This window comes from Dermacentor variabilis, chromosome 5 (assembly GCF_050947875.1).
Source record: "Dermacentor variabilis isolate Ectoservices chromosome 5, ASM5094787v1, whole genome shotgun sequence".
In the NCBI taxonomy this organism is placed as follows: Eukaryota; Metazoa; Arthropoda; class Arachnida; order Ixodida; family Ixodidae; genus Dermacentor; species Dermacentor variabilis.
The window spans coordinates 172802980-172824039 of NC_134572.1; the positions used below are offsets into that span (position 1 = coordinate 172802980).

At 43.2% G+C, this 21060-nt stretch overlaps 2 protein-coding genes across 2 annotated transcripts; one reads left to right on the top strand and one right to left on the bottom strand.

Moving 5' to 3' along the window:
* The first annotated feature begins 386 nt into the window (after window positions 1-386).
* Window positions 387-7784, top strand: LOC142583710 (uncharacterized). The gene is made up of 4 exons (XM_075694198.1): window positions 387-559; window positions 1636-1769; window positions 3361-3425; window positions 7395-7784. Exons 2-4 carry the CDS (start codon window positions 1763-1765, stop codon window positions 7782-7784), a joined length of 462 nt encoding a protein of 153 aa, XP_075550313.1. The 5' UTR covers window positions 387-559; window positions 1636-1762.
* A 1896-nt stretch (window positions 7785-9680) lies between these two features.
* Window positions 9681-11081, bottom strand: LOC142583711 (uncharacterized). Its single transcript, XM_075694199.1, has 3 exons — window positions 11073-11081; window positions 10779-10865; window positions 9681-10721 (listed from the first exon to the last, which is right to left on the bottom strand). Exons 1-3 carry the CDS (start codon window positions 11079-11081, stop codon window positions 9681-9683), a joined length of 1137 nt encoding a protein of 378 aa, XP_075550314.1.
* Window positions 11082-21060: the final 9979 nt, after the last annotated feature.

The window sequence follows — 21060 nt, forward strand, 5'->3', positions numbered from 1 at the left end:
GTTGAGGAGACCCTGGAACGCTTTGATGGCGATTCACAAGTGGCGGCGAAATGCCACTCGCAAGTGCGTCAAGCTACGTACGACGTCAAAATTCAGGTACGTGCTTATATTCGTTAAGCTTTTTCTTATTTCACCATGACCGCGAAGTTTGGTGTCTTGCGTACTTTGACCAGCGTTTACGGACTTCATATCCTTATTAATTTTAAGTTTTGCGCGGTGTAGGGAAGCCTCACAAACTAAACAATTTCGAGCGCTGCTTATCTCGTGTATGCCTAGCGCAAATTTCGCTACGTCCGTGCGCGATAAGAATCACGTTTTCAGTTGTTTGACTAAAAAATCATATTTTTGCGTCGGCAGCTGTCATCGCAGCGGCGAATGCTGGGTGCGCAGTGCACGTGCAAGGCCGGCCTTGGTGGCGGTTGCAAACATGTAGCTGCCGTCGTCCTGTTTGTCAACGAGGCCGACGCGCCGTCTTCGACTGATCGCCCTCAAGGGTGGGGTCGGCCGTCCTCTAAGCCGGACACTTCTCGAAGGGAGTCCATCGAAGAGCTTTTTGGAGGTACACTGTCCACTTTGTCTTGCAAAGATGTGGCGTGGAGAACTACTGGTTCTCGGTGCAGCGGAAATTGAACGCCTTTTGGAAACATAATTTCATTTTCGTATTTATATGCCTGTTTTACAAGTCGACATTAACATGGTCAAAGTGGTGTCTAGCTGGTTTTGGGCATGCTGATGTTAAGCATATGTGGAAGGAAGCTATGTGCATGTGGAAGCTTGTGTATGTGTGTGGGTATGCAGGAAGGGGGGGGTCAGCAGCACTAAGCTGCTGGTCCTGTCGCTTGCGTAGGGACGCCCCTGCAATGACGATGCAACAGTGTCATATCTAATTAGCATGCATTTTCTGAGCATGGAGTCGGTATGTGTGTATGCCTAGCACAAGTTTGGCTATGTCTGTACTCAATCACAATCATGTTTTTATTGTTGCACTAAATACTGATCATGCTTTTGCACATGCAGCTGTCGTCACTGCAATTTCTTTGCTTTTAGTTTATTAAACATGTAGTTCACAGCTGTTATCTCTTGCAGAGTACAAGCCCCTGTATATTGGTGGCAAGTGCCCAAAAGAAGAACCACCATCCTATGTTCTGCACCATTTCCCCGACATAAGCTGTGTAATGAATTCAGCTTTGATAAGTGAGGAGCAAGGGCGAAATGAACGAGACGTGCAAGACGTCTTAGACGACCTTATTTCAAAAGCAGCACGCCATGCTGACGTATTATCTGTAGAAGAGGTGTTGATCTGGGAATGCAGTCTACCTCACTATACAGCAGGACAGTGTGCCTCACTCACTGCAATTGAGCAGCAATTTATTGCCACAAAAGTGGCATGTACAGGCTCCCAGGCAACCGTGACAGCTGCTGAAACTATAATGAAGGGAAAATGCCCCCGGTTTGTAACAAAGCACTGCACATTTCTGAAATTTCGCATTTTTTCCTTTTCTTACCTTTTCTGCTGCATGGGAACATGTAGTACACTATACTCTTTCTTGGTGCATGCATGGGTGCACGCTTTAAGAATGTGCTCTACGTTTTATTACTGGCCATGAAATTTAACTGATCCTTTTTGTGTTGCAGTTGGCACAAAGAAAGGTCGGTAAGGATATCCAGCTCCATTGCACACCGCATCCTGACTAGGCAAAAGGCCTTCGAGTCCCTGGCTGAGCAGCTGCAGAACTCCAAAACACCACTTGTTCCGGCGCTGATGTATGGTAGGCACCCTATTTTTTTTAGAAATGACTTGATGGACTTAAGACATGTAATAGAAATTAATAAATTTTGGTTTAAAGCAGCAGCCCTGAGCCAGTGACGGCACTAAGCACTGTAATCCACTGTAATATACCACTTTACATCACTTAGGAACACCTCAATCATGCAACTGAACAAATGTTTACATATGCACTGCTAAAGATTGGTCTTTGCTTAAATACTACTGCAACGTGGATCAGGTTATCAGTGACAGTAAAATTTGTAGCTCTGTGTTCCGTTAAGGGCATGACTGAGTAACAGTTCCTCTGGAAATGCACATTCTAACAAGGGAACATACAGCAAGGATTATGACAGCCGTAGATTCTTGTGCAGGCATTTGAACTTGAATGTCATGTGCCTACATACACCCTGTGAGCCTGTAAGCATCTAGGCAACCAACATATTGGTGTCTGTTGTATTCACACAGGAAGACGTAGGCTTCAAGAAATTGTTTTATTTTCCGTGCTGCATACTGGCAGCATGAAAGCAACAATTGATGATAGTGCAGTACACAAACAACAATATATATACACCAAGATACAGTCATACATGGAACATCATGGTGACATTCATTAGCCAGGTCATTGTCCTGAATACCAGCTAAGGAGGCATGCAATGTCACATTTCTCTGCTGGTGGGGCCGATTTGCCAGTGCACCACTAGGCATGTGGCGGCTGTAGTGAATTAAAAGAAATGTTCATTACTCGGTGTGCTAGAGGTTGAAGTGGCAGCAATGCTTGGGTTGGGGCTTGGATGTCCGTGTTAGCATGCCATCGTTTTACTGACAGAAACATAGTCTTGAGAAGCAGATATGGCCCTTTGGGCATGCGCAATACACAGTTTTTGCTAATTATTTTTCTTGTATATCTGACGCTGGCTTTGCATGTAGTGTTTGATTACCATGTCCGCGAGAGTGATTATGGCTGGCCTTGTGCGTGCACTGTACTCCACTGGGTTTTCATCAAATTTTGAGTTGTAAGCCAATGCTTGTGTATCATGTAGTATTCCTTGAATCCTGTCTGTATAATTGTATTTCACCTGGAATGAAAAGTAGCTGGGGTGTACTGGTAGGGCACTTGTTTCAGAGTTTTGCTAGTGTGTAGATGTGCTTAGTAGACGACAAAAGAAAGAATGAGATGCGCACAGCTGGTGTGTTACGCGTGTCTCGTCATCTCTTCTGTAATGTCTGGTAAGCACATGAACATGCACGATTGCAATTCTCAACTCGCCCAACTAGCTGTGTTGACCTGCTTGGCAGTCATGAGGTTCTTTGTTCGAGCCAACGAAAATTCATGAACCTTTTGTTCCTTTTCACTTCTGACACTTCCAAGTTTGATGTTACCAGGGGCCATGATGTAAAATGGATACACTAATAACTGCTTAGCACACTAAAAATGTTCAACACTGATACTGACAAGTGATTTATGGAAGGATTTCAGAGCAAAATCTATGATATCATTAATGAGCATGAGGCTCTCTAAGTATTTCTACATTGAACTCGTGCGATGGAAGCTTGTGCACATAGCATCTGCATTTTTTTCTACTTTTCTGAAGGTACTGCTATGGAACCAACAGCAAGGGCAACATTCGAGAAAAAAATTGGTGCCAAAGTGACCCAGGTTTGTAACTACGTTCATCATCATCGTCACCAGCCTACTTTATGTCCGCAGCAGGCCGAAAGCCTCTCCCTGCGATCTCCAATTACCTCTGTCCCACGCCAACAGATTCCAACTAGCACTCGCAAATTTCCAAATTTCGTCGCACCACCTAGTCTTCTGCCATCCTCTACTGCACTTCCCTTCTCTTGGGACCTATTCTGTCACCCTAATGGTCCAACGGTTATCTAATCTGCGCATTAGATGACCTGCCCAGCACCATTTCTTTCTCTTAATGTCTATTAGAATATTGTCTATACCTATTTCCACTCTGATCTAAACCAATCTCTTTCTGTCTCTTAAAGTTATGCCTAGCATTCTTCATTGCATCGCTCTTTGCGCGGTGCTTAACTTGTTCTCAAGCTTCTTTGTCGGTCTCCATGTCTCTGCCCCATATGTCAGCACCGGTAAAATGTGCTGATTGTATACTTTTCTTTTCAGTGATAACAGTAAGCTCCCAGTCAAGAGCTCATGATGTCTGCTGTATGCGATCGAACCCATTTTTATTCTGTGAATTTCCTTCTCATGGTTAGGGTTCCCTGTGAATAGTTGACCTAGGCAAACATACTCCTTCACAGACTGTAGAGGCTGACTGGCGAACCTGAACTCTTGTTCCCTTGCTCGGCTGCCTATCTACAATTGCTCGTAGGTATAGCGGGGCGTGGTACTTGCGCAGATGACGGATGTTTGCACGCATGTGCGAGTAAGAGCGGTTGCAAGAGAGGAAATGTGGGGACTTTTGCTCCTTGAAAATGCGACTCTGCCTAGGCACTACGGAGGAGTTTCTTAGCACGTGTTTTATGTTTGTCCCTAGGCATGCCGGCAGAAGTTGCCGGGTGTGGTAGCGCTGAACTGGGCGTTGCAAATTGGTGGCTGGACGTAATTACATTTATTCAATCATCTTTTTTACTAATTGAAACAACGTGCCATTATTTCACATTACTGGCTGCACCTCCAGGACACCAAAGCGGCAACGAGGACATCAAAGCTGGAACCCAGACTGGTCTGTGGGTTGGGGCTCGCCGAATTATCCATGGGCCACCCTGCTTCCAGCTTTGATCCCCCCGCTACCCCTTGGGTGCCCTGGAGACCTGCGCCGCCTGCTTTATTGTAACCTCAGGTGCTCTTCTGAGGCCTCCGTTAGCCGGTTACATGTGCCCTCCTGGAGCAGTGCTTGTAAAAAATGCAATCTGTCGTCCCAACGAACAAACACCATGACTTATACAACACCAGTCAGAACCTTTCCCCTTCAGACACAGCGATCACCAAATGGGGCGTCCGTGTCCACTGCCTCACCGTGCCAGCAGCCAGCGGCAGAGCGTAAACAAACTGGACCACACTTCTTAATGCCGGCATGCCTAGGGGACAAACGCCTACAACACACGCTAAGAAACCTCCTCCGTAGTGCCTAGGCAGACTCACACATTCAAGGTGCAAAGGCCCCCAGATTTTCTCTCGCACCTGCTCATACTCGCGCCTGCGCAGAAACGTCCAGCACCACTGCAACTACTAGCACGAGCAACTACTAACGCTGTCCAGCTATTCATCATTATCTTTGTCTTCTATGTATTAACCTTAAACCCCACTCACACACTATCTTTTACGGTCCTTCCAGTTTTCCGGGACCCTTGCAGTCGATAGACACTTCATATTGAGAGCCGCCATTTTTCCAAGCATTATGTCTCCTCCATCTTTGATTAAATAGACTGTTATTTCATCTTCTCCTGCCGCTTTTCCCCATTTCATGCCTTGCAAGGCCCTTCTGACCTCATCTCTAGATATAGAGGAGTTTCTGTATACTGTTCAGTATTGTTTCGAATAGAGTACTCCTGGGTCTTCTGGGTACTGTACAGGTCAGTATAGAATCCTTACGCTGCTTTTATTATACCTTCGAGATTGCTGATGATATTACCCTGCTTATCTTTCAGTGCATACATCTTGGTCTGTGCTATGCCAAGTTTCTTTCTCACCGATTTCAGGCTGCGTCCATTTTTTACGGCTTCTTCAGTCTTTCTCACGTTATAATTTCAAATATCACTTATTTTCGTTTTGTTGATCAGTTTTGACAGTTCCATGAATTCTATCTGATCTCTTGAGTTGGACACTTTCATTCTTTGTCGTTTCTTTATTCTGTCCTTTGTTACTTGGGAGAACTTGCCTATTGGTTGCCTTGGTGCCTTGCCTCCCACTTCAATTCCTGCGTCTGACGCCAGCTTCGTTACGGTTTCATTCATTGCCTCTATGTCATCATCATCATCTCTGTTCTAAGGCAGCATATTTGTTTGCGAGTACCAGCCTAAATTTGTCTGCTCTTACCCTTCCTGCCTCTAAGTTGACCTGCTTTTTCTTGAGTGATTGTACTGTTTTTCTGTTCAATCTGAGGTGAATCCTAGCCCTCATTAACCTATGATTATTGCACTTTACCCTACCTATCACATCTACCTTCTGCAGTATGCTGGGATCGGCAGAAAGTATGAAATCAATTGCATTTCTTGTTTCACCATTACGGCTTTTCCAGGTCCACTTTCTGTTGCTACGTTTCCTGAAAAAGGTGTTCATCATTCTCAGCTTATTGCTTTCGGCGAAGTCTACCAGCATCTCTCCTCTAGCGTTTCTAGAATCGACGCCGTAGTTGCCAATTGCCTGCTCACCTGCCTGCTTTTCCCCCACTTTTGCATTGAAGTCACCCATTACTACTGTATACCGAGTCTGCACTTTTGTCATCGCTAATTCAACATCTTCATAAAACTGATCTACTTCCTCATCGTCGTGGCTGGATGCTGGAGTGTAGGCTTGTGCTGCCTTTAATCTATACCTCTACTGCTACTACTGCTACCCTCTTCATTAAAACTTCTTTCTGGGTGAGTTGGTGCATACTTGACATAAAAATTGTAACAGCGCCAATGCATGCATCCGCTAAGTAACAAGCGCTTGTGTCTCGTCCATTGTGGATGCATGTGTTGGCACTGTTACAATTTTTATGTCAAGTGTGCTACCCTCTCGTTAATGCTGTAGAATTCGTCAGTGTTGCCCGCTATGTCCTTGTGGATTAGGAATCCTACCCCGTATTGCTTCTTATCAGGGAGACCTTTATAGCAGAGGACACGGCCGGTATTTAGAATGTATAAACCTCAACAGTTCTTCTAATTTTGCTAAGGCCGATAATATCCCAAACAATGTCCGATAGTTCCTCAGCTAGCCTCACTCGACAGAGTTCGGCTGTTAAAGGTTGACAGGGTCAGTTTCCATTGGCGGCCTGTTCGTACCTAGAGATTCTTAGCACCCTCTGCTGCGTTACAGGTCTGACCGCCGCCTTGGTCAGGTGCTCCGCAGCTGTTGGGGACTGAGGGCTATTAATTGTAGATATCATCAGGGAGGTTGTGGCCGAATACTGCACCAGGGAGGCCAATTGCTGTTCTGGTTGTAACTACGTTGTCACATAATGCATTTTAATATTGCACAACTAACTAATCTATCAGTTTACTAATACATACATCAAGTTGTTTTTTGTAGTGCTTTTATAGGAACTGCTAAGCGAGTTCGTAATAGATAAGGGCAAGTTTGAATTTCATCGACAAGTGCACGTTACTCAGCACAGCTGAAAGAATATACACTGCAAGAGTGGGTCATTAGTAGAGCTTGGCAGCGTTGCCCTTGTCTCTCTATCCCCCTCTCCACTATGCATTACTGGAATAAAAGTAAAACCGATTATTTTTCCCCTGAGCACATTTATAGATCAGCGTAATGCATTTTCATCGAAGTGCTTGTACACTGAGGCTGGCTCACACATACTGAAACTGTCACAGCCACTGCTGCACACACGGTGATTGCTACTGATATTTGAAAGCATGACTGTTGGACAAAACATATCGAATATGGTGTTCGTGCATGTTGTACATATTATTTGCTAACTTTACAAAATATGCTTTGCAGGTTGGCGTTGTGATTCACCCCTGTCAGCCATGGCTTTGTGCAAGTCCCGATGGGCTTTTCCAAAGAACCAGTGGTGTCGTTTTGCTTGAAATCAAGTGCCCCTACAGTCGTAAAGATGACATTATCATAGATCATTCTCTGTGCGAAAGCTACGTTAGCTATGTGACATATCATGATGGAATGCTTCAGTTGCCTCGCAGCCACCCATATTATTCACAGGTTCAGGTTGCCATGTATGTCACTAACACTACAGAATGTTTCTTTTTTGTTTATACAAGCAAGCAAGATATTACTATAGTTGTTGACAGAGATGAAGACTTTCTTGCTCGAAACATTCCTCGGTTGGAGACGTTTTATTATTCATACTACATTAAGCAGCTCATGCGTTAGACCAGATTCCTGCTTGCAGGAAGTAAGTTTGCTCTTAAAGGTTCATACAGCCGCTCAGCATATGAAATCAGATAACCCTGCTTATGGGATGATTCCCTATCCTAGTGGCTAAAACAAGCCATGTTTTTCTCATTAAATATGGAAATTTAGTTTTTAATCTATCACTAAAAGTCGCGAAAAATGACCTTTCGCGCACCACGTGGCACACACATGAAGCTGCATAAGAGCTCTGCCACGTGACCTTCTACTAGTGTACGCGGTTACTGGTCTTTTTATTAGTACTGAAATGCAGTATACTTTCTATTACACGTTTTTCCTGACTTACAGTGTGCAGATTTACAGATTACAGTGTGCAGAGTTGGCCCACTTGTGGCATAGTTGATGTCATATTGTATCTCTTAGGGGGGACCACAGAACTTCGGTTACTTGCATGCAAATTCGTCTGTGTACAAAAGCATCCATGTGTACCATTATGCATGCCTTTTTTACCTTGTAATACTCACAGATTATAGCGCCTGTGATTTTAAGGCAGGTAAAGCACAAATAAAAAACAGACAGCGGAAAGAATGATAAAATACATTGTGATTGCCATACATGCCTTACAAAACATGTTACTGTCTCGATCTTCCCCTGTACCAGCTAGCTTGGATACAGACCCTAGGTCTGTGTAATATAAAGGCTGATTTGTAAATTATGCTGCACTTATTAACAGCTCAATTACCTACAGTATGTTAGTATCAAGGTTTCACCTCCAGTGAATGACAAAGTGTTTTTCGATTTCTGTGCCAATTTAAAATTATAATTGCTACTTAAAACATGTACAGCATCCTTGTTTCTATCCATATAAATCATGGTCTTTTCCTTTGCACCATTTCATGACACATTCTTTGCACTTGTTGGCCCTTTAAGGAAGTTGCTAGTGCATTAAACACTGTTGAGCTACCTGATCGCAAAAGCTGGTTTTAGTCTGAAATCTTCCTCTGAAATTGCCTGGCTTTCAGGAACTTGCAAGTGAACAGCAATACTTTATTACCACCAATTTCTTTGCTTATTGTCGCTTTATAACTGCAACCTGAAAGACTGCATCAAAAAGATCCCGAACGTCTGCCATGGCTTTTACATGTCCATTCTGTCACTGAAGGAGTTGCTGTGATTCTTTAAGTTGTATCTGTAAGCTTGCACTGTATTTCCTTATTGAGAGCCTCTGCTGTTGCACAGTTAAGGCTAGTTCACAGTTGCAGTGTTTAAGCCATTTTTGATGCCTGTAGTGAATGTAGCCTTGAGGCCCATCCATTCAAGGCATCTATATCAGACCAGAGGTCTGATCACCATCGACGTGATCACGTCTCCTTTGATTTTAATTGATGTCTCCCATTTTTTTGTGTGTGTATGGTGGTTGAGAGCCACACCATAGCTTCTTAGATATGTTTGCAAATTTGTTCAGCCTAGTGCTGTCCCCTTGCTATACAATTTGTCATCCAAGTCTATAATTTCAGAGTCGCAGATAAAGCTGCTAGCTTTCCTGGTGACCTGGGCACTACTATGTTAGCTGGCTAAAATATCACTGCTACGAGCAGTTTCTTCAGTGTCATACTGCACTTAATGTTCTAAAAATAAAGCATAGTAATTTGTTTCTGTATGGTGCTTGCCTGCAAAACAGCAGTATTGTGTTTGCAAGCTAGGCACATAAGAATACACATGTTTACATGAATGGATTGGTCCGCTTTTTATTATTGCCAAAAATGATGAAAAACATACATGACCGGAATATTTTTAAAATCTCTGTGGGCAAGTTGGCCTTTAAATATTACAATTTTGTCACAGGTGGTAGCAGTGCTTATGCCAAAAATATGTTTGATACTCTGTGCTTGTGTATCACAGTGAAAATAAAGCACGTTACTTTGTGTTGCTTTGAATTATTGGACTTTGCAGATTTCCCAAAATGCAGCACATATGAAAAATCTCACTCATGGCAGGAATCAAACTGACAGGAATACGGTGCTCCAAAATTCCATGAGTTTTTATGCGCTGTATCACTCTCTCTACATGCACGCGCACTTGAGCAACATTGTATGTTTCTTGCAGTTCTGCAGGTGAGAAAGGCTGGTTGCCAGTTGAGAATGGTGGCATAATCAGTATGGCACTTTTACCTGCTACACCTGCTAGTATTCCAGGGAAACCTTTATCAGCAAGAATAACATCACGCTGACCAATTATTTCAAGGAATCCTGATTCCAGCACGATTTGTGTGCCTGAGCAACGCCCACCATAGGATTTGGACTTGAATACAATGAGGCCAGAGGGGGCAATCGCAACTAAAAATTTCAATGTAAAGCCACTTTTGTACGTAGAGTAGAGGACATGTTGTTGCCTCACCTCTGATGGTGTTTCTGTGCGCACCTCAGTGCAATCGACAATAAGTGTGCAGTCAGGATAGTTGACCTTAAAACACTCTGGACGTGTATCCCGTATCACTTGCATATGTGGCTTATATATCCACTTTCTTGTAGCACCCACAAGCGTGCCCAGAACTGTATGAAACGTTCGTGCCACTGTTGTTTCATGAATGCCAAAAATTACTGCAATTGCACTAAAAGGCACTCCGTGCTTCATTTTGAATAGAAATAATAAAAGTTTGTTCGGAAGGCTGACATCAGTACCCTTATCTCTCGTGTGAGGCAGGATACTTAACAGGAGGGAGAAAACACTGCCAGAAACGCCACAGAGGTCTCTCACTCCACCGGGTGTTAAGGAAACTGTGTCGAATCCCCCAAAAAAGCAAACCCTAGAGTCTGGTCCTGCGGCACGGTGCAATAGGCATGGCAAATTTCCTGCTGGTGTTGTGAAGCATGCTGTGGCTGATTCTTCTTTCTGGCACACTTTTTGCACTGTAAGGTCTAATGCCTCAATGTGCTCATCTTCAAAATTGTATTCAACCTGAAAGTCGCAAATGAGAGAGAATATGAATCGAGCTCCAGCAAACGGTGAACGTACCAGCTCCAGGCTACTGTGTCCATTTGGCGGTTCAAGGCATGACTGCTGCTGATACAAGCCTCCAGCCAAACTGTGAATGTCATTGACCTGTATAAATGGAAAAAGTCAATTAACTGCTGCTGATTGGAGCCTCCAACCAAACTGTGAGTGTCCTTGTCCTGTGTAAACGGAAAAAGTAAATTTTTCTATGATTTCTGAACCAAAATGCAACATTGTTTTCCACTTGCTCTCCTTTCACGTTGTTGTGATGGCTTCTGGCAATTCGTAGGTGATTTCGCACGTGCTCGAGCTCACTCTGCCCATCTGGTAAGAAAAAAAAACATAGAATCGGTGCACTTGTATGTACGGTTTTTAACGACATCCCCCACTGCATCAACGCGACATTAATGTGATAGGTTGATGAAGAAGACTTTTAAGATTAGTCGGAAGGCAACTCTTGGACTTTGAAAGCTAACTAACACCTCGTCAGCCGCTACAGCCTTTGTATCGTTGAAACCAATAAACTATGAAATGGAGTTTGGTGTCGCGATAGCCCGGAAATAAAACCGTCGGCTGCGTACAATTAAGCGACTGGGGTATGCGAACGTACCAAGCAGCAGTGGTGTATTGAGATGTCGAAGCGTACATGGAGGCTTTTACTACAAATAAACAGTTTGCATGGTTTCTACTGCAATGCAGAAATAGCCCAAGAAATGATGAAGGCGGCCGCGATCGTTCGTGGCCAGGGCGACATCTGATCGTCCGCGTTATCAATGGTGGATGACGAGTGGCATAAAACGAACAGTTTGGCCTTTGTGATTGTCAAACACCTGCACACTGGCACAGTAGCCGAACACAGCGCAAATTTCCAACCGCCTGACGGGCCCTTACGCGCGCGTCGTGCAAGTTCCGCTCCTCTCGGCAACCAGTTGACGGAGCGGCTTTCTCGAGGCGCGATCGCTCGATGCCTAATTTAACACAACCCACAACGATGACACGTAGTTTTGCTTTAAAAAACCTCACCGGTGGTAACGCTCTGTTGGTGCCGAAGGGTCGCATGGAACCGTGCAGCGGTATGCTGAAGGAAAAATTGTTGGCACGTAAGCGGGATGGTGCATGCAATTACTCTTTGCATTGCCGAAGAAGTGCCGGCTGCATATTCTGGTGTTCGCATTCGGCTGCCATGGCTTGCCGTCAGGTCTGTCGAACAAATTAAGCATATAAGTTCAAGCGTAGTCCCACCTGTTTAAGTGTCACGCTTTAAAATTCAGCACACTCACCCAGCACGTCGAACAGCTTGTATCCAACGTTGCCGCCGCTCTAACTCGTACGGCTTTGAAGGGAATGTGTAAAAAGACACGCTGCTATCATAGTCTTCTTGGTTGTGGCACTTAAAAACACAGCAATACCGCCGGCCTCGAAGTTTCTTTATCCGCGTTTCACCTATGGTTTCACTTTCATGCACCGCGGTGTCGTTGACGTTTGCTGCCATTTCTATTTGTTTGTATTACTGAAAACTTCCAGCCGCGTCCAAGAGGGCGGCGCTGCATGTTTGTCGAAACTCCAGTGCTGGTTCCCCATACTTGTGCGTGGCACTACAATATGGGGTAAACTCCATAGTGGCACGAAAGCATGAGAGAAACTCTATAGGTGCGTGTAGCACGATAGAATGAGAGAAACTCTATAGTTGTGTGTGGCACGAAAGAATGAGAGAAACGCTATAGTTGTGCTTGACAAGAAAAAATTAGAGATATTCTGTAGTTGTGCGTGAAACGAAAGTATGAAAGAAACAATATTGTTCTGCATGGCACAAAAAATGAGAGAAACTCTATAGTTGTGCGTGGCACGAAAGAACAAGAGAAACACTATTGTTGTGCGTGGCACAAAACAAATGAGAGAAACTCTACAGTTGTGCGTGGCACGAAAGAACGAGAGAAACGCTACATGTGCGTATAGCACAATTTAATGAGAGAAACTCTATAGTTACGTGTACCACGATAGAATGAGAGAACCTCTAGGGTTGCATGTAGCACAATAGAATGAGAGAAACACTATAGCTGTGCGTGGAACAATAGAATGGGGGAAAATCCATCGTTGTGCGTGACACGAAAGTTTGAGAGAAACTCTATAGTTGTGCGTGGCACGAAAGCATGACAAAAACTCTATAGTTGTACGTGGCACGAATCAATGAGCGAAGCTCTATAGTTGTGCGTGGCACGAGAGCATGAGGGAAACTCTATAGTTGTGCCTCGCACGAAAGAATGAGAGATACCCTACAGTTGTGCGTCGCACGAAAGCATTAGAGAAACTCTATAGTGGCGTGTAGCACGATAGAATGAGAAAAACTCTTTACTTGTGCGTGGAATGATAGAATGGGAAAAACTCCAAAGTTGTGCGTCGTACAAAAGAATGAGAGAAACTCTATAGTTGTGCGTGGAACGAAAGTATGAGAGACTCTATAATTGTGCGAGGCACGAAAGCATGAGAGAAACTCTATTGTTGCGCGTGGCACGAAACAGTGAGAGAAACTCTAGAGTTGCGCGTGGCACGAGTGAATGAGAGAAACTCTATAGTTGTGCATATCACGAAAGAATAAGAGAACCTCTGTAGTTGTGCGTGGCGCGAAAGAATGAGAGAAACTCTATAGTTGTGCTGGGTACGAAAGAAGGAGAGAAACTTTATAGTTGCGTGTAGCACGATTTAATGCGAGAATATCTATAGTTGTGCGTGACACGGAAGAATGAGAGAAACTGTATAGTTGCATTTCGCGCGAAAGAGTGAGAGAAACTTCATAGTTACGTGTACCACGATTGAATGAGAGAAACTCTATACTTCTGCGTGGCACAATAAAATGGGGTAAACACCATATTTGTGCGTCGTACAAAAGAATGAGAGAAACTCTACAGTTGTGCGTGGAACGAAAGCACGAGAGAAACTATATAGTTGTGTGTGGCACGAAAGAATGAGAGGAACGCTATAGTTGTGCTTGATACGAAAAAATTAGAGATATTCTTTAGTTGTGCGTGAAACGAAAGCATGAGAGAAACAATATTGTTGTGCATGACACAAAAAAATGAGAGAAACTCTATAGTTGTGCGTGGCACGAAAGCAAGAGAAACACTATTGTTGTGTGTGGCACAAAAAAGATGCGGGAAACTCTACAGTTGTGCGTGGCACGAAAGAACGAGAGAAACTCAACATGTGCGTATAGCACAATTTAATGAGAGAAACTCTATAGTTACATGTACCACTATAGAATGTGAGAACCTCTAGGGTTGTATGTAGCACAATAGAATGAGAGAAACACTATAGTTGTGCGTGGAAGAATAGAATGGGGGAAAATCCATCGTTGTGCGTGACACGAAAGTTTGAGTGAAACTCTATAGTTGTGCGTGGCACGAAAACATGACAGAGACTCTATAGTTGCGCGTGGGATTAAAGAATGAGAGAAACTCTATATTTGCGTGTCGCACTATAGAAATAGAGAAACTCAATACTTGTGCGTGGCACGATAGAATGGGGTAAACTCCATAGTTGTGCGTCGTACAAAAGAATGAGAGAAAATCTATACTTGTGTGTGGAACGAAAGTAAGACAGAAACTCTATAGTTGTGCGAAACACGAAAGCATGAGAGAAACTCATTTGTGGCGCGTGGCACGAAAGAATGAGAGAAACTGTATAGTTGTGCTTGGCGTGAAAGAATGAGAGAAACTCTATAGTTATGCGGGGCAGGAAAGCATGAGAGAAGCTCTATAATTGTGCGCGGCACAAAAGAATGAGTCAAACTCTATAATAATGCGCGGAACGAAAGAATGAGAGAAACTCTATAGTTATGCGTGGAAAGAAAGCATGAAAGAAACTCTATAGTTGTACGTGGTGGAAATGAATGAGCGAAGCGCTATAGCTGTGCGTGGCACGAAAGCATGAGAGAAACTCTATAGTTGCGTGTAGCACGATAGAATGAGAGAAACTCTATATTTGTGCTTGGCACGAAAGAATGAGAGAAACTCTATAATTGCGTGTAGCACAATTTAATGAGAGAAACTATAGTTGTGCGTGGCACGGAAGAATACGAGAAACTCTATAGTTGCGTGCGGCAGGAAAGAGAGAGAGAAACTCTATAGTTACGTGTACCACGATAGAATGAGAGAACCTCTATACTTGTGCGTGGCACGATAGATTGGGGTAAACTCCATAGTTGTGCGTCGTACAAGAAATGAGAGAAACTCTATAGTTGTGTGTGGAACGAAAGCATAAGAGTAACTCTATAGTTGTACGTGGCACGAATGAACGAGAGAAGCTCTATAGTTGCATGTAGCACAATGGAATGAGAGAAACTCTGTGGTTGGGCATGGAACGATAGAATGGGGGTAACTCCATCGCTGTGGGTGACACGAAAGAATGATAGAAATCCTACAGTTGTGCGTGGCACGAAAGCATGAGAGAAACTCTATAGTTGTGTGTAGTACGATAGAATGAGAGAAACTCTATAGTTGTGGGTGGCACGAAAGAATGAGAGAAACGCTATATTTGTGGTTGACACGAAAAAATTAGAGATAGTCTGTAGTTGTGCGTGAAACGAAAGCATGAGAGAAACAATATTGTTGTGCATGGCACAAAATACGAGGGAAACTCTATAGTTGTGCGTGGCACGAAAGAACGAGAGAAACTCTATATGTGCGTATAGCAATATTTAATGAGACATACTCTATAGTTACGTGTACCACGATTGAATGAGAGAACCCCTAAGGTTGCATGTAGCACAATAGAATGAAAGAAACACTATAGTTGTGCGTGGAACAATAGAATGGGGGAAAATCCATCGTTGTGCGTGACACGAAAGTTTGAGAGAAACTCTATAGTGGTGCGTGGCACGAAAGCATGACAGAAACTCTATAGTTGCGCGTGGCATTAAAGAATGAGAGAAACTCTATATTTGCGTGTCGCACTACAGAAATAGAGAAACTCTATTATTGTGTGTGGCACGATAGAATGGGGTAAACTCCATAATTGTGCGTCGTACAAAAGAATGAGAGAAAATCTATACTTCTGCGTGGAACGAAAGTATGACAGAAACTCTATAGTTGCGTGTAGCACGATAGCATGAGAGAAACTCTATAATTGCGTGTAGCACAATTTAATGAGAGAAACTATAGTAGTGCGTGGCACGGAAGAATACGAGAAACTCTATAGTTGCGTGCGGCAGGAAAGAGAGAGAGAAACTCTATAGTTACGTGTACCACGATAGAATGAGAGAACCTCTATACTTGTGCGTGGCACGATAGATTGGGGTAAACTCCATAGTTGTGCGTCGTACAAGAAATGAGAGAAACTCTATAGTTGTGTGTGGAACGAAAGCATAAGAGTAACTCTATAGTTGTACGTGGCACGAATGAACAAGAGAAGCTCTATAGTTGCATGTAGCACAATGGAATGAGAGAAACTCTGTGGTTGGGCATAAAACGATAGAATGGGGGCAACTCCATCGCTGTGAGTGACACGAAAGAATGATAGAAATCCTACAGTTGTGCGTGGCACGAAAGCATGAGAGAAACTCTATAGTTGTGTGTAGCACGATAGAATGAGAGAAACTCTATAGTTGTGGGTGGCACGAAAGAATGAGAGAAACGCTATAGTTGTGCTTGACACGAAAAAATTAGAGATACTCTGTAGTTGTGCGTGAAACGAAAGCATGAGAGAAACAATATTGTTGTGCATGGCACAAAAAATGAGGGAAACTCTATAGTGGTGCGTGGCACGAAAGAACAAGAGAAACACTATTGTTGTGCGTGGCACAAAAAAATGAGAGAAACTCTACAGTTGTGCGTGGCACGAAAGAACGAGAGAAACTCTATATGTGCGTATAGCACAATTTAATGAGACATACTCTATAGTTACGTGTACCACGATAGAATGAGAGAACCGCTAAGGTTGCAGGTAGCACAATAGAATGAGAGAAACACTATAGTTGTGCGTGGACCAATAGAATGGGGGAAAATCCATCGTTGTGCGTGACACGAAAGTTTGAGAGAAACTCTATAGTTGTGCATATCACGAAAGAATAAGAGAAACTCTATACTTGTGCGTGGCGCGATAGAATTAGAAACTCTATAGTTGTGCGTGGAACGAAGGCATGAGAGAAACTCTATAGTTATGCGGGGCAGGAAAGCATGAGAGAAGCTCTATAGATGTGCGCGGCACAAAAGAATGAGACAAACTCTATAATAATGCGCGGAACGAAAGAATGAGAGAAACTCTATAGTTATGCGTGGAAAGAAAGCATGAAAGAATCTCTATAGTTGTACGTGGTGGAAATGAATGAGCGAAGCGCTATAGCTGTGCGTGGCACGAAAGGATGAGAGAAACTCTATAGTTGTGCTTGGCACGAAAGAATGACAGATACCCGGCAAATGTGTGCGGCACGAAAGCATATTAGAAACTCTATAGTTGCGTGTAGCACGATAGAATGAGATAAACTCTATATTTGTGCTTGGCACGAAAGAATGAGAGAAACTCTATAATTGCGTGTAGCACAATTTAATGAGAGAAACTATAATTGTGCGTGGCACGGAAGAATAAGAGAAACTCTATAGTTGCGTGCGGCACGAAAGAGAGAGAGAAACTCTATAGTTACGTGTACGACGATAGAATGAGAGGACCTCTACACTTGTGCGTGGCACGATAGATTGGGGTAAACTCCATAGTTGTGCATCGAACAAGAAATGAGAGCAACTCTATAGTTGTGTGTGGAACGAAAGCATAAGAGAAACTCTATAGTTGTACGTGGCACGAATGAATGAGAGAAGCTCTATAGTTGCATGTAGCACAATGGAATGAGAGAAACTCTATGGTTGCGCATGGAACGATAGAAGAGGGTCAACTCCATTGCTGTGGGTGACAAGAAAGAATGATAGAAACCCTACAGTTGTGCGTGGCACGAAAGCATGAGAGAAACTCTATAGTTTTGCATGGCACGAAAGCATGAGAGAAACTCTATAGTTGCGTGTAGCACGATAGAATGAGAGAAACTCTATAGTTGTGTGTGGCATGAAAGAATGAGAGAAACGCTATAGTTGTGCTTGACACGAAAAAATTAGAGATACTCTGTAGTTGTGCGTGAAACGAAAGCATGAGAGAAACAATATTGTTGTGCATGGCACAAAAAAATGAGAGAAACTCTATAATTGTGCGTGGCACGAAAGAACGAGAGACACACAATTGTTGTGTGTGGCACAAAAAATGTGAGAAACCCTACAGTTGTGCGTGGCACGAAAGAACGAGAGAAACTCTACATGTGCGTATAGCACAATTTAATGAGAGAAACTCTATAGTTACATGTACCACGATAGAATGAGAGAACCTCTAGGGTTGTATGTAGCACAATAGAATGAGAGAAACACTATAGTTGTGCGTGGAAAAATAGAATGGGGGAAAATCCATCGTTGTGCGTGACACGAAAGTTTCAGTGAAACTCTAGAGTTGTGCGTGGCACGAAAGCATGACAGAAACTCTATAGTTGCGCGTGGCATTAAAGAATGAAAGAAACTATATATTTGCATGTCGCACTATAGAAATAGAGAAACTCAATACTTGTGCGTGGCACGATAGAATGGGGTAAACTCCATAGTTGTGCGTCGTACAAAAGAATGAGAGAAAATCTATACTTGTGCGTGGAACGAAAGTATGACAGAAACTCTATAGTTGTGCGAAACACGAAAGCATGAGAGAAACTCATTTGTGGCGCGTGGCACGAAAGAATGAGTGAAGCTGTATAGTTGTGAGTGGCACGAATGAATGAGAGAAACTCTATAGTTGTGCATATCACGAAAGAATAAGAGAAACTCTATAGTTGTGCTTGGCGCGAAAGAATGAGAGGAACTCTATAGTTGTGCTTGGCACGAAATGAGAGAAACTTTATAGTTCCGTGTAGCACGATTTAATGCGAGAACATCTTTAGTTGTGCGTGGCACGGAAGAATGATAGAAGCTCTATAGTTGCGTTTGGCACGAAAGAGTGAGAGAAACTCCATAGTTACGTGTACCACGATTGAATGAGAGAAACTCTATACTTGTGCGTGGCACAAGAAAATGGGGTAAACTCCATAATTGTGCGTCGTACAAAAGAATGAGAGAACCTCTATAGTTGTGCGTGGCACGAGAGCATGAGAGAAACTCTATATTTGTGCCTGGCACGAAAAAATGAGAGATACCGTACAGTTGTGCGTGGCACGAATGTATGAGAGAAACTCTATAGTTTCGTGTAGCACGATAGAGTCAGAGAAACTCTATATTTGTGCGTGGCACGAGAGAATGGGGTAAACTATATAGTTGTGGGTCGTACAAAAGAATGGGAGAAACTCTATAGTTGTGCGAGGAACGAAAGCATGAGAGGAACTCTATAGTTATGCGGGGCAGGAATACATGAGAGAAGCTCTATAGTTGCGTGTAGCACGATAGAATGAGAGAAACTCTATATTTGTGCTTGGCACGAAAGAATGAGAGAAACTATTTGCGTGTAGCACAATTTAATGAGAGAAACTGTAGTTGCGCGTAGCACGGAAGAATACTAGAAACTCTATAGTTGCGTGCGGCACGAAAGAGAGAGAGAGAAACTCTATAGTTACGTGTAGCACGATAGAATAAGAGTACCTGTATACTTGTGCGTGGCACAATACAATGGGGTAAACTCCATAGTTGTGCGTCGCACAAAAGTTTGAGAGAAACTCTATAGTAGTGCGTGGAACGAAAGCATGAGAGAAACTATATAGTTGTACGTGGCACGAATGAATGAGGGAAGATCTATAGTTGTGCGTGGCCCGAGAGCATGAGGGAAACTCTATAGTTGTGCCTGCCATGAAAGAATGAGAGATACCCTACAGTTGTGCGTGGCACGAAAGCATGAGAGAAACTCTATAGTGGCGTGTAGCATGATAGATTCAGAGAAACTCTATACTTGTGCGTGGCACGATAGAATGGGAAAAACTGCATAGTTGTGCGTCGTACAAAAGAATGAAAGAAACTCTATAGTTGTGCGTGGAACGAAAGTATGAGAGAAGCTCTATAATTGTGCGAGGCACGAAAGCATGAGAGAAACTCTATTGTTGCGCGTGGCACGAAAGAGTGAGAGAAACTCTATAGTTGTGCGGGGTGCGAAAGAATGAGAGAAACTCTTTAGTTGTACATATCACGAAAGAATAAGAGAAACTCTATAGTTGTGCAGGGTGCGAAAGAATGAGAGAAACTCTATAGTTGTGCTTGGCACCAAAGAATGAGAGAAACATTATATTTGCGTGTAGCACGATTTAATGCGAGAATATCTATAGTTGTGCGTGGCACGGAAGAATGAGACAAACTCTATAGTTGCGTTTGGCACGAAAGAGGGAGATAAACTCCATAGCTACGTGTACCACGATAGAATGAGAGAAACTCTATACTTGTGCGTGGCACAATAAAATGGGTTAAACTCCATAGTTGTGCATCGTACAAAAGAATGAGAGAAACTCTATAGTGGTGCTTGGAACGAAAACATGAGAGGAACTATATAGTTGTACGTGGCACGAAGGAATGAGCGAAGCTCTATAGTTGTGCGTGGTACGAGAGCATGAGAGAAACTCTATAGTTGTGCCTGGCACAAATGAATGAGAGATACCCTACAGTTGTGCGTGGCACGAAAGCATGAGAGAAACTCTATAGTTTCGTGCAGCACGATTGAATGAGAGAAAATCTATACTTGTGAGTGGCACGATAGAATGGGAAAAACTGCATAGTTGTGCGTCGTACAAAAGAATGAGAGAAACTCTATAGTTGTGCGTGGAACGGAAGTATGCGAGAAACTTTATTGTTACGCGTGGCAAGAAAGAATGAGAGGAACTCTATAGTTCTGCGTGGCACGAATGAATGGGAGAAACTCAATAGTTGTGCATATCACGAAAGAATAAGAGAAACTCTATAGTTGTGCGTGGCGCGACAGAATGAGAGAAACTCTATAGTTGTGCTTGGCACGAAAGAATGAGAGAAACTTTATAGTTGCGTGTAGCACGATTTATTGCGATAGTATCTATACTTGTGCGTGGCACGGAAGAATGAGAGAAACTCTATAGTTGCGTTTGGAACGAAAGAGTGAGAGAAACTCCATAGTTACATGTACCACGATAGAATCAGAGAAACTCTATACTTGTGCGTGGCACAATAAAATGGGGTAAACTCCATAGTTGAGCGTCATATAAAGAATGAGAGAAACTCTATAGTTGTGCGTGGAACGAAAGCATGAGAGAAACTATATAGTTGTACGTGGCACGAAGGAA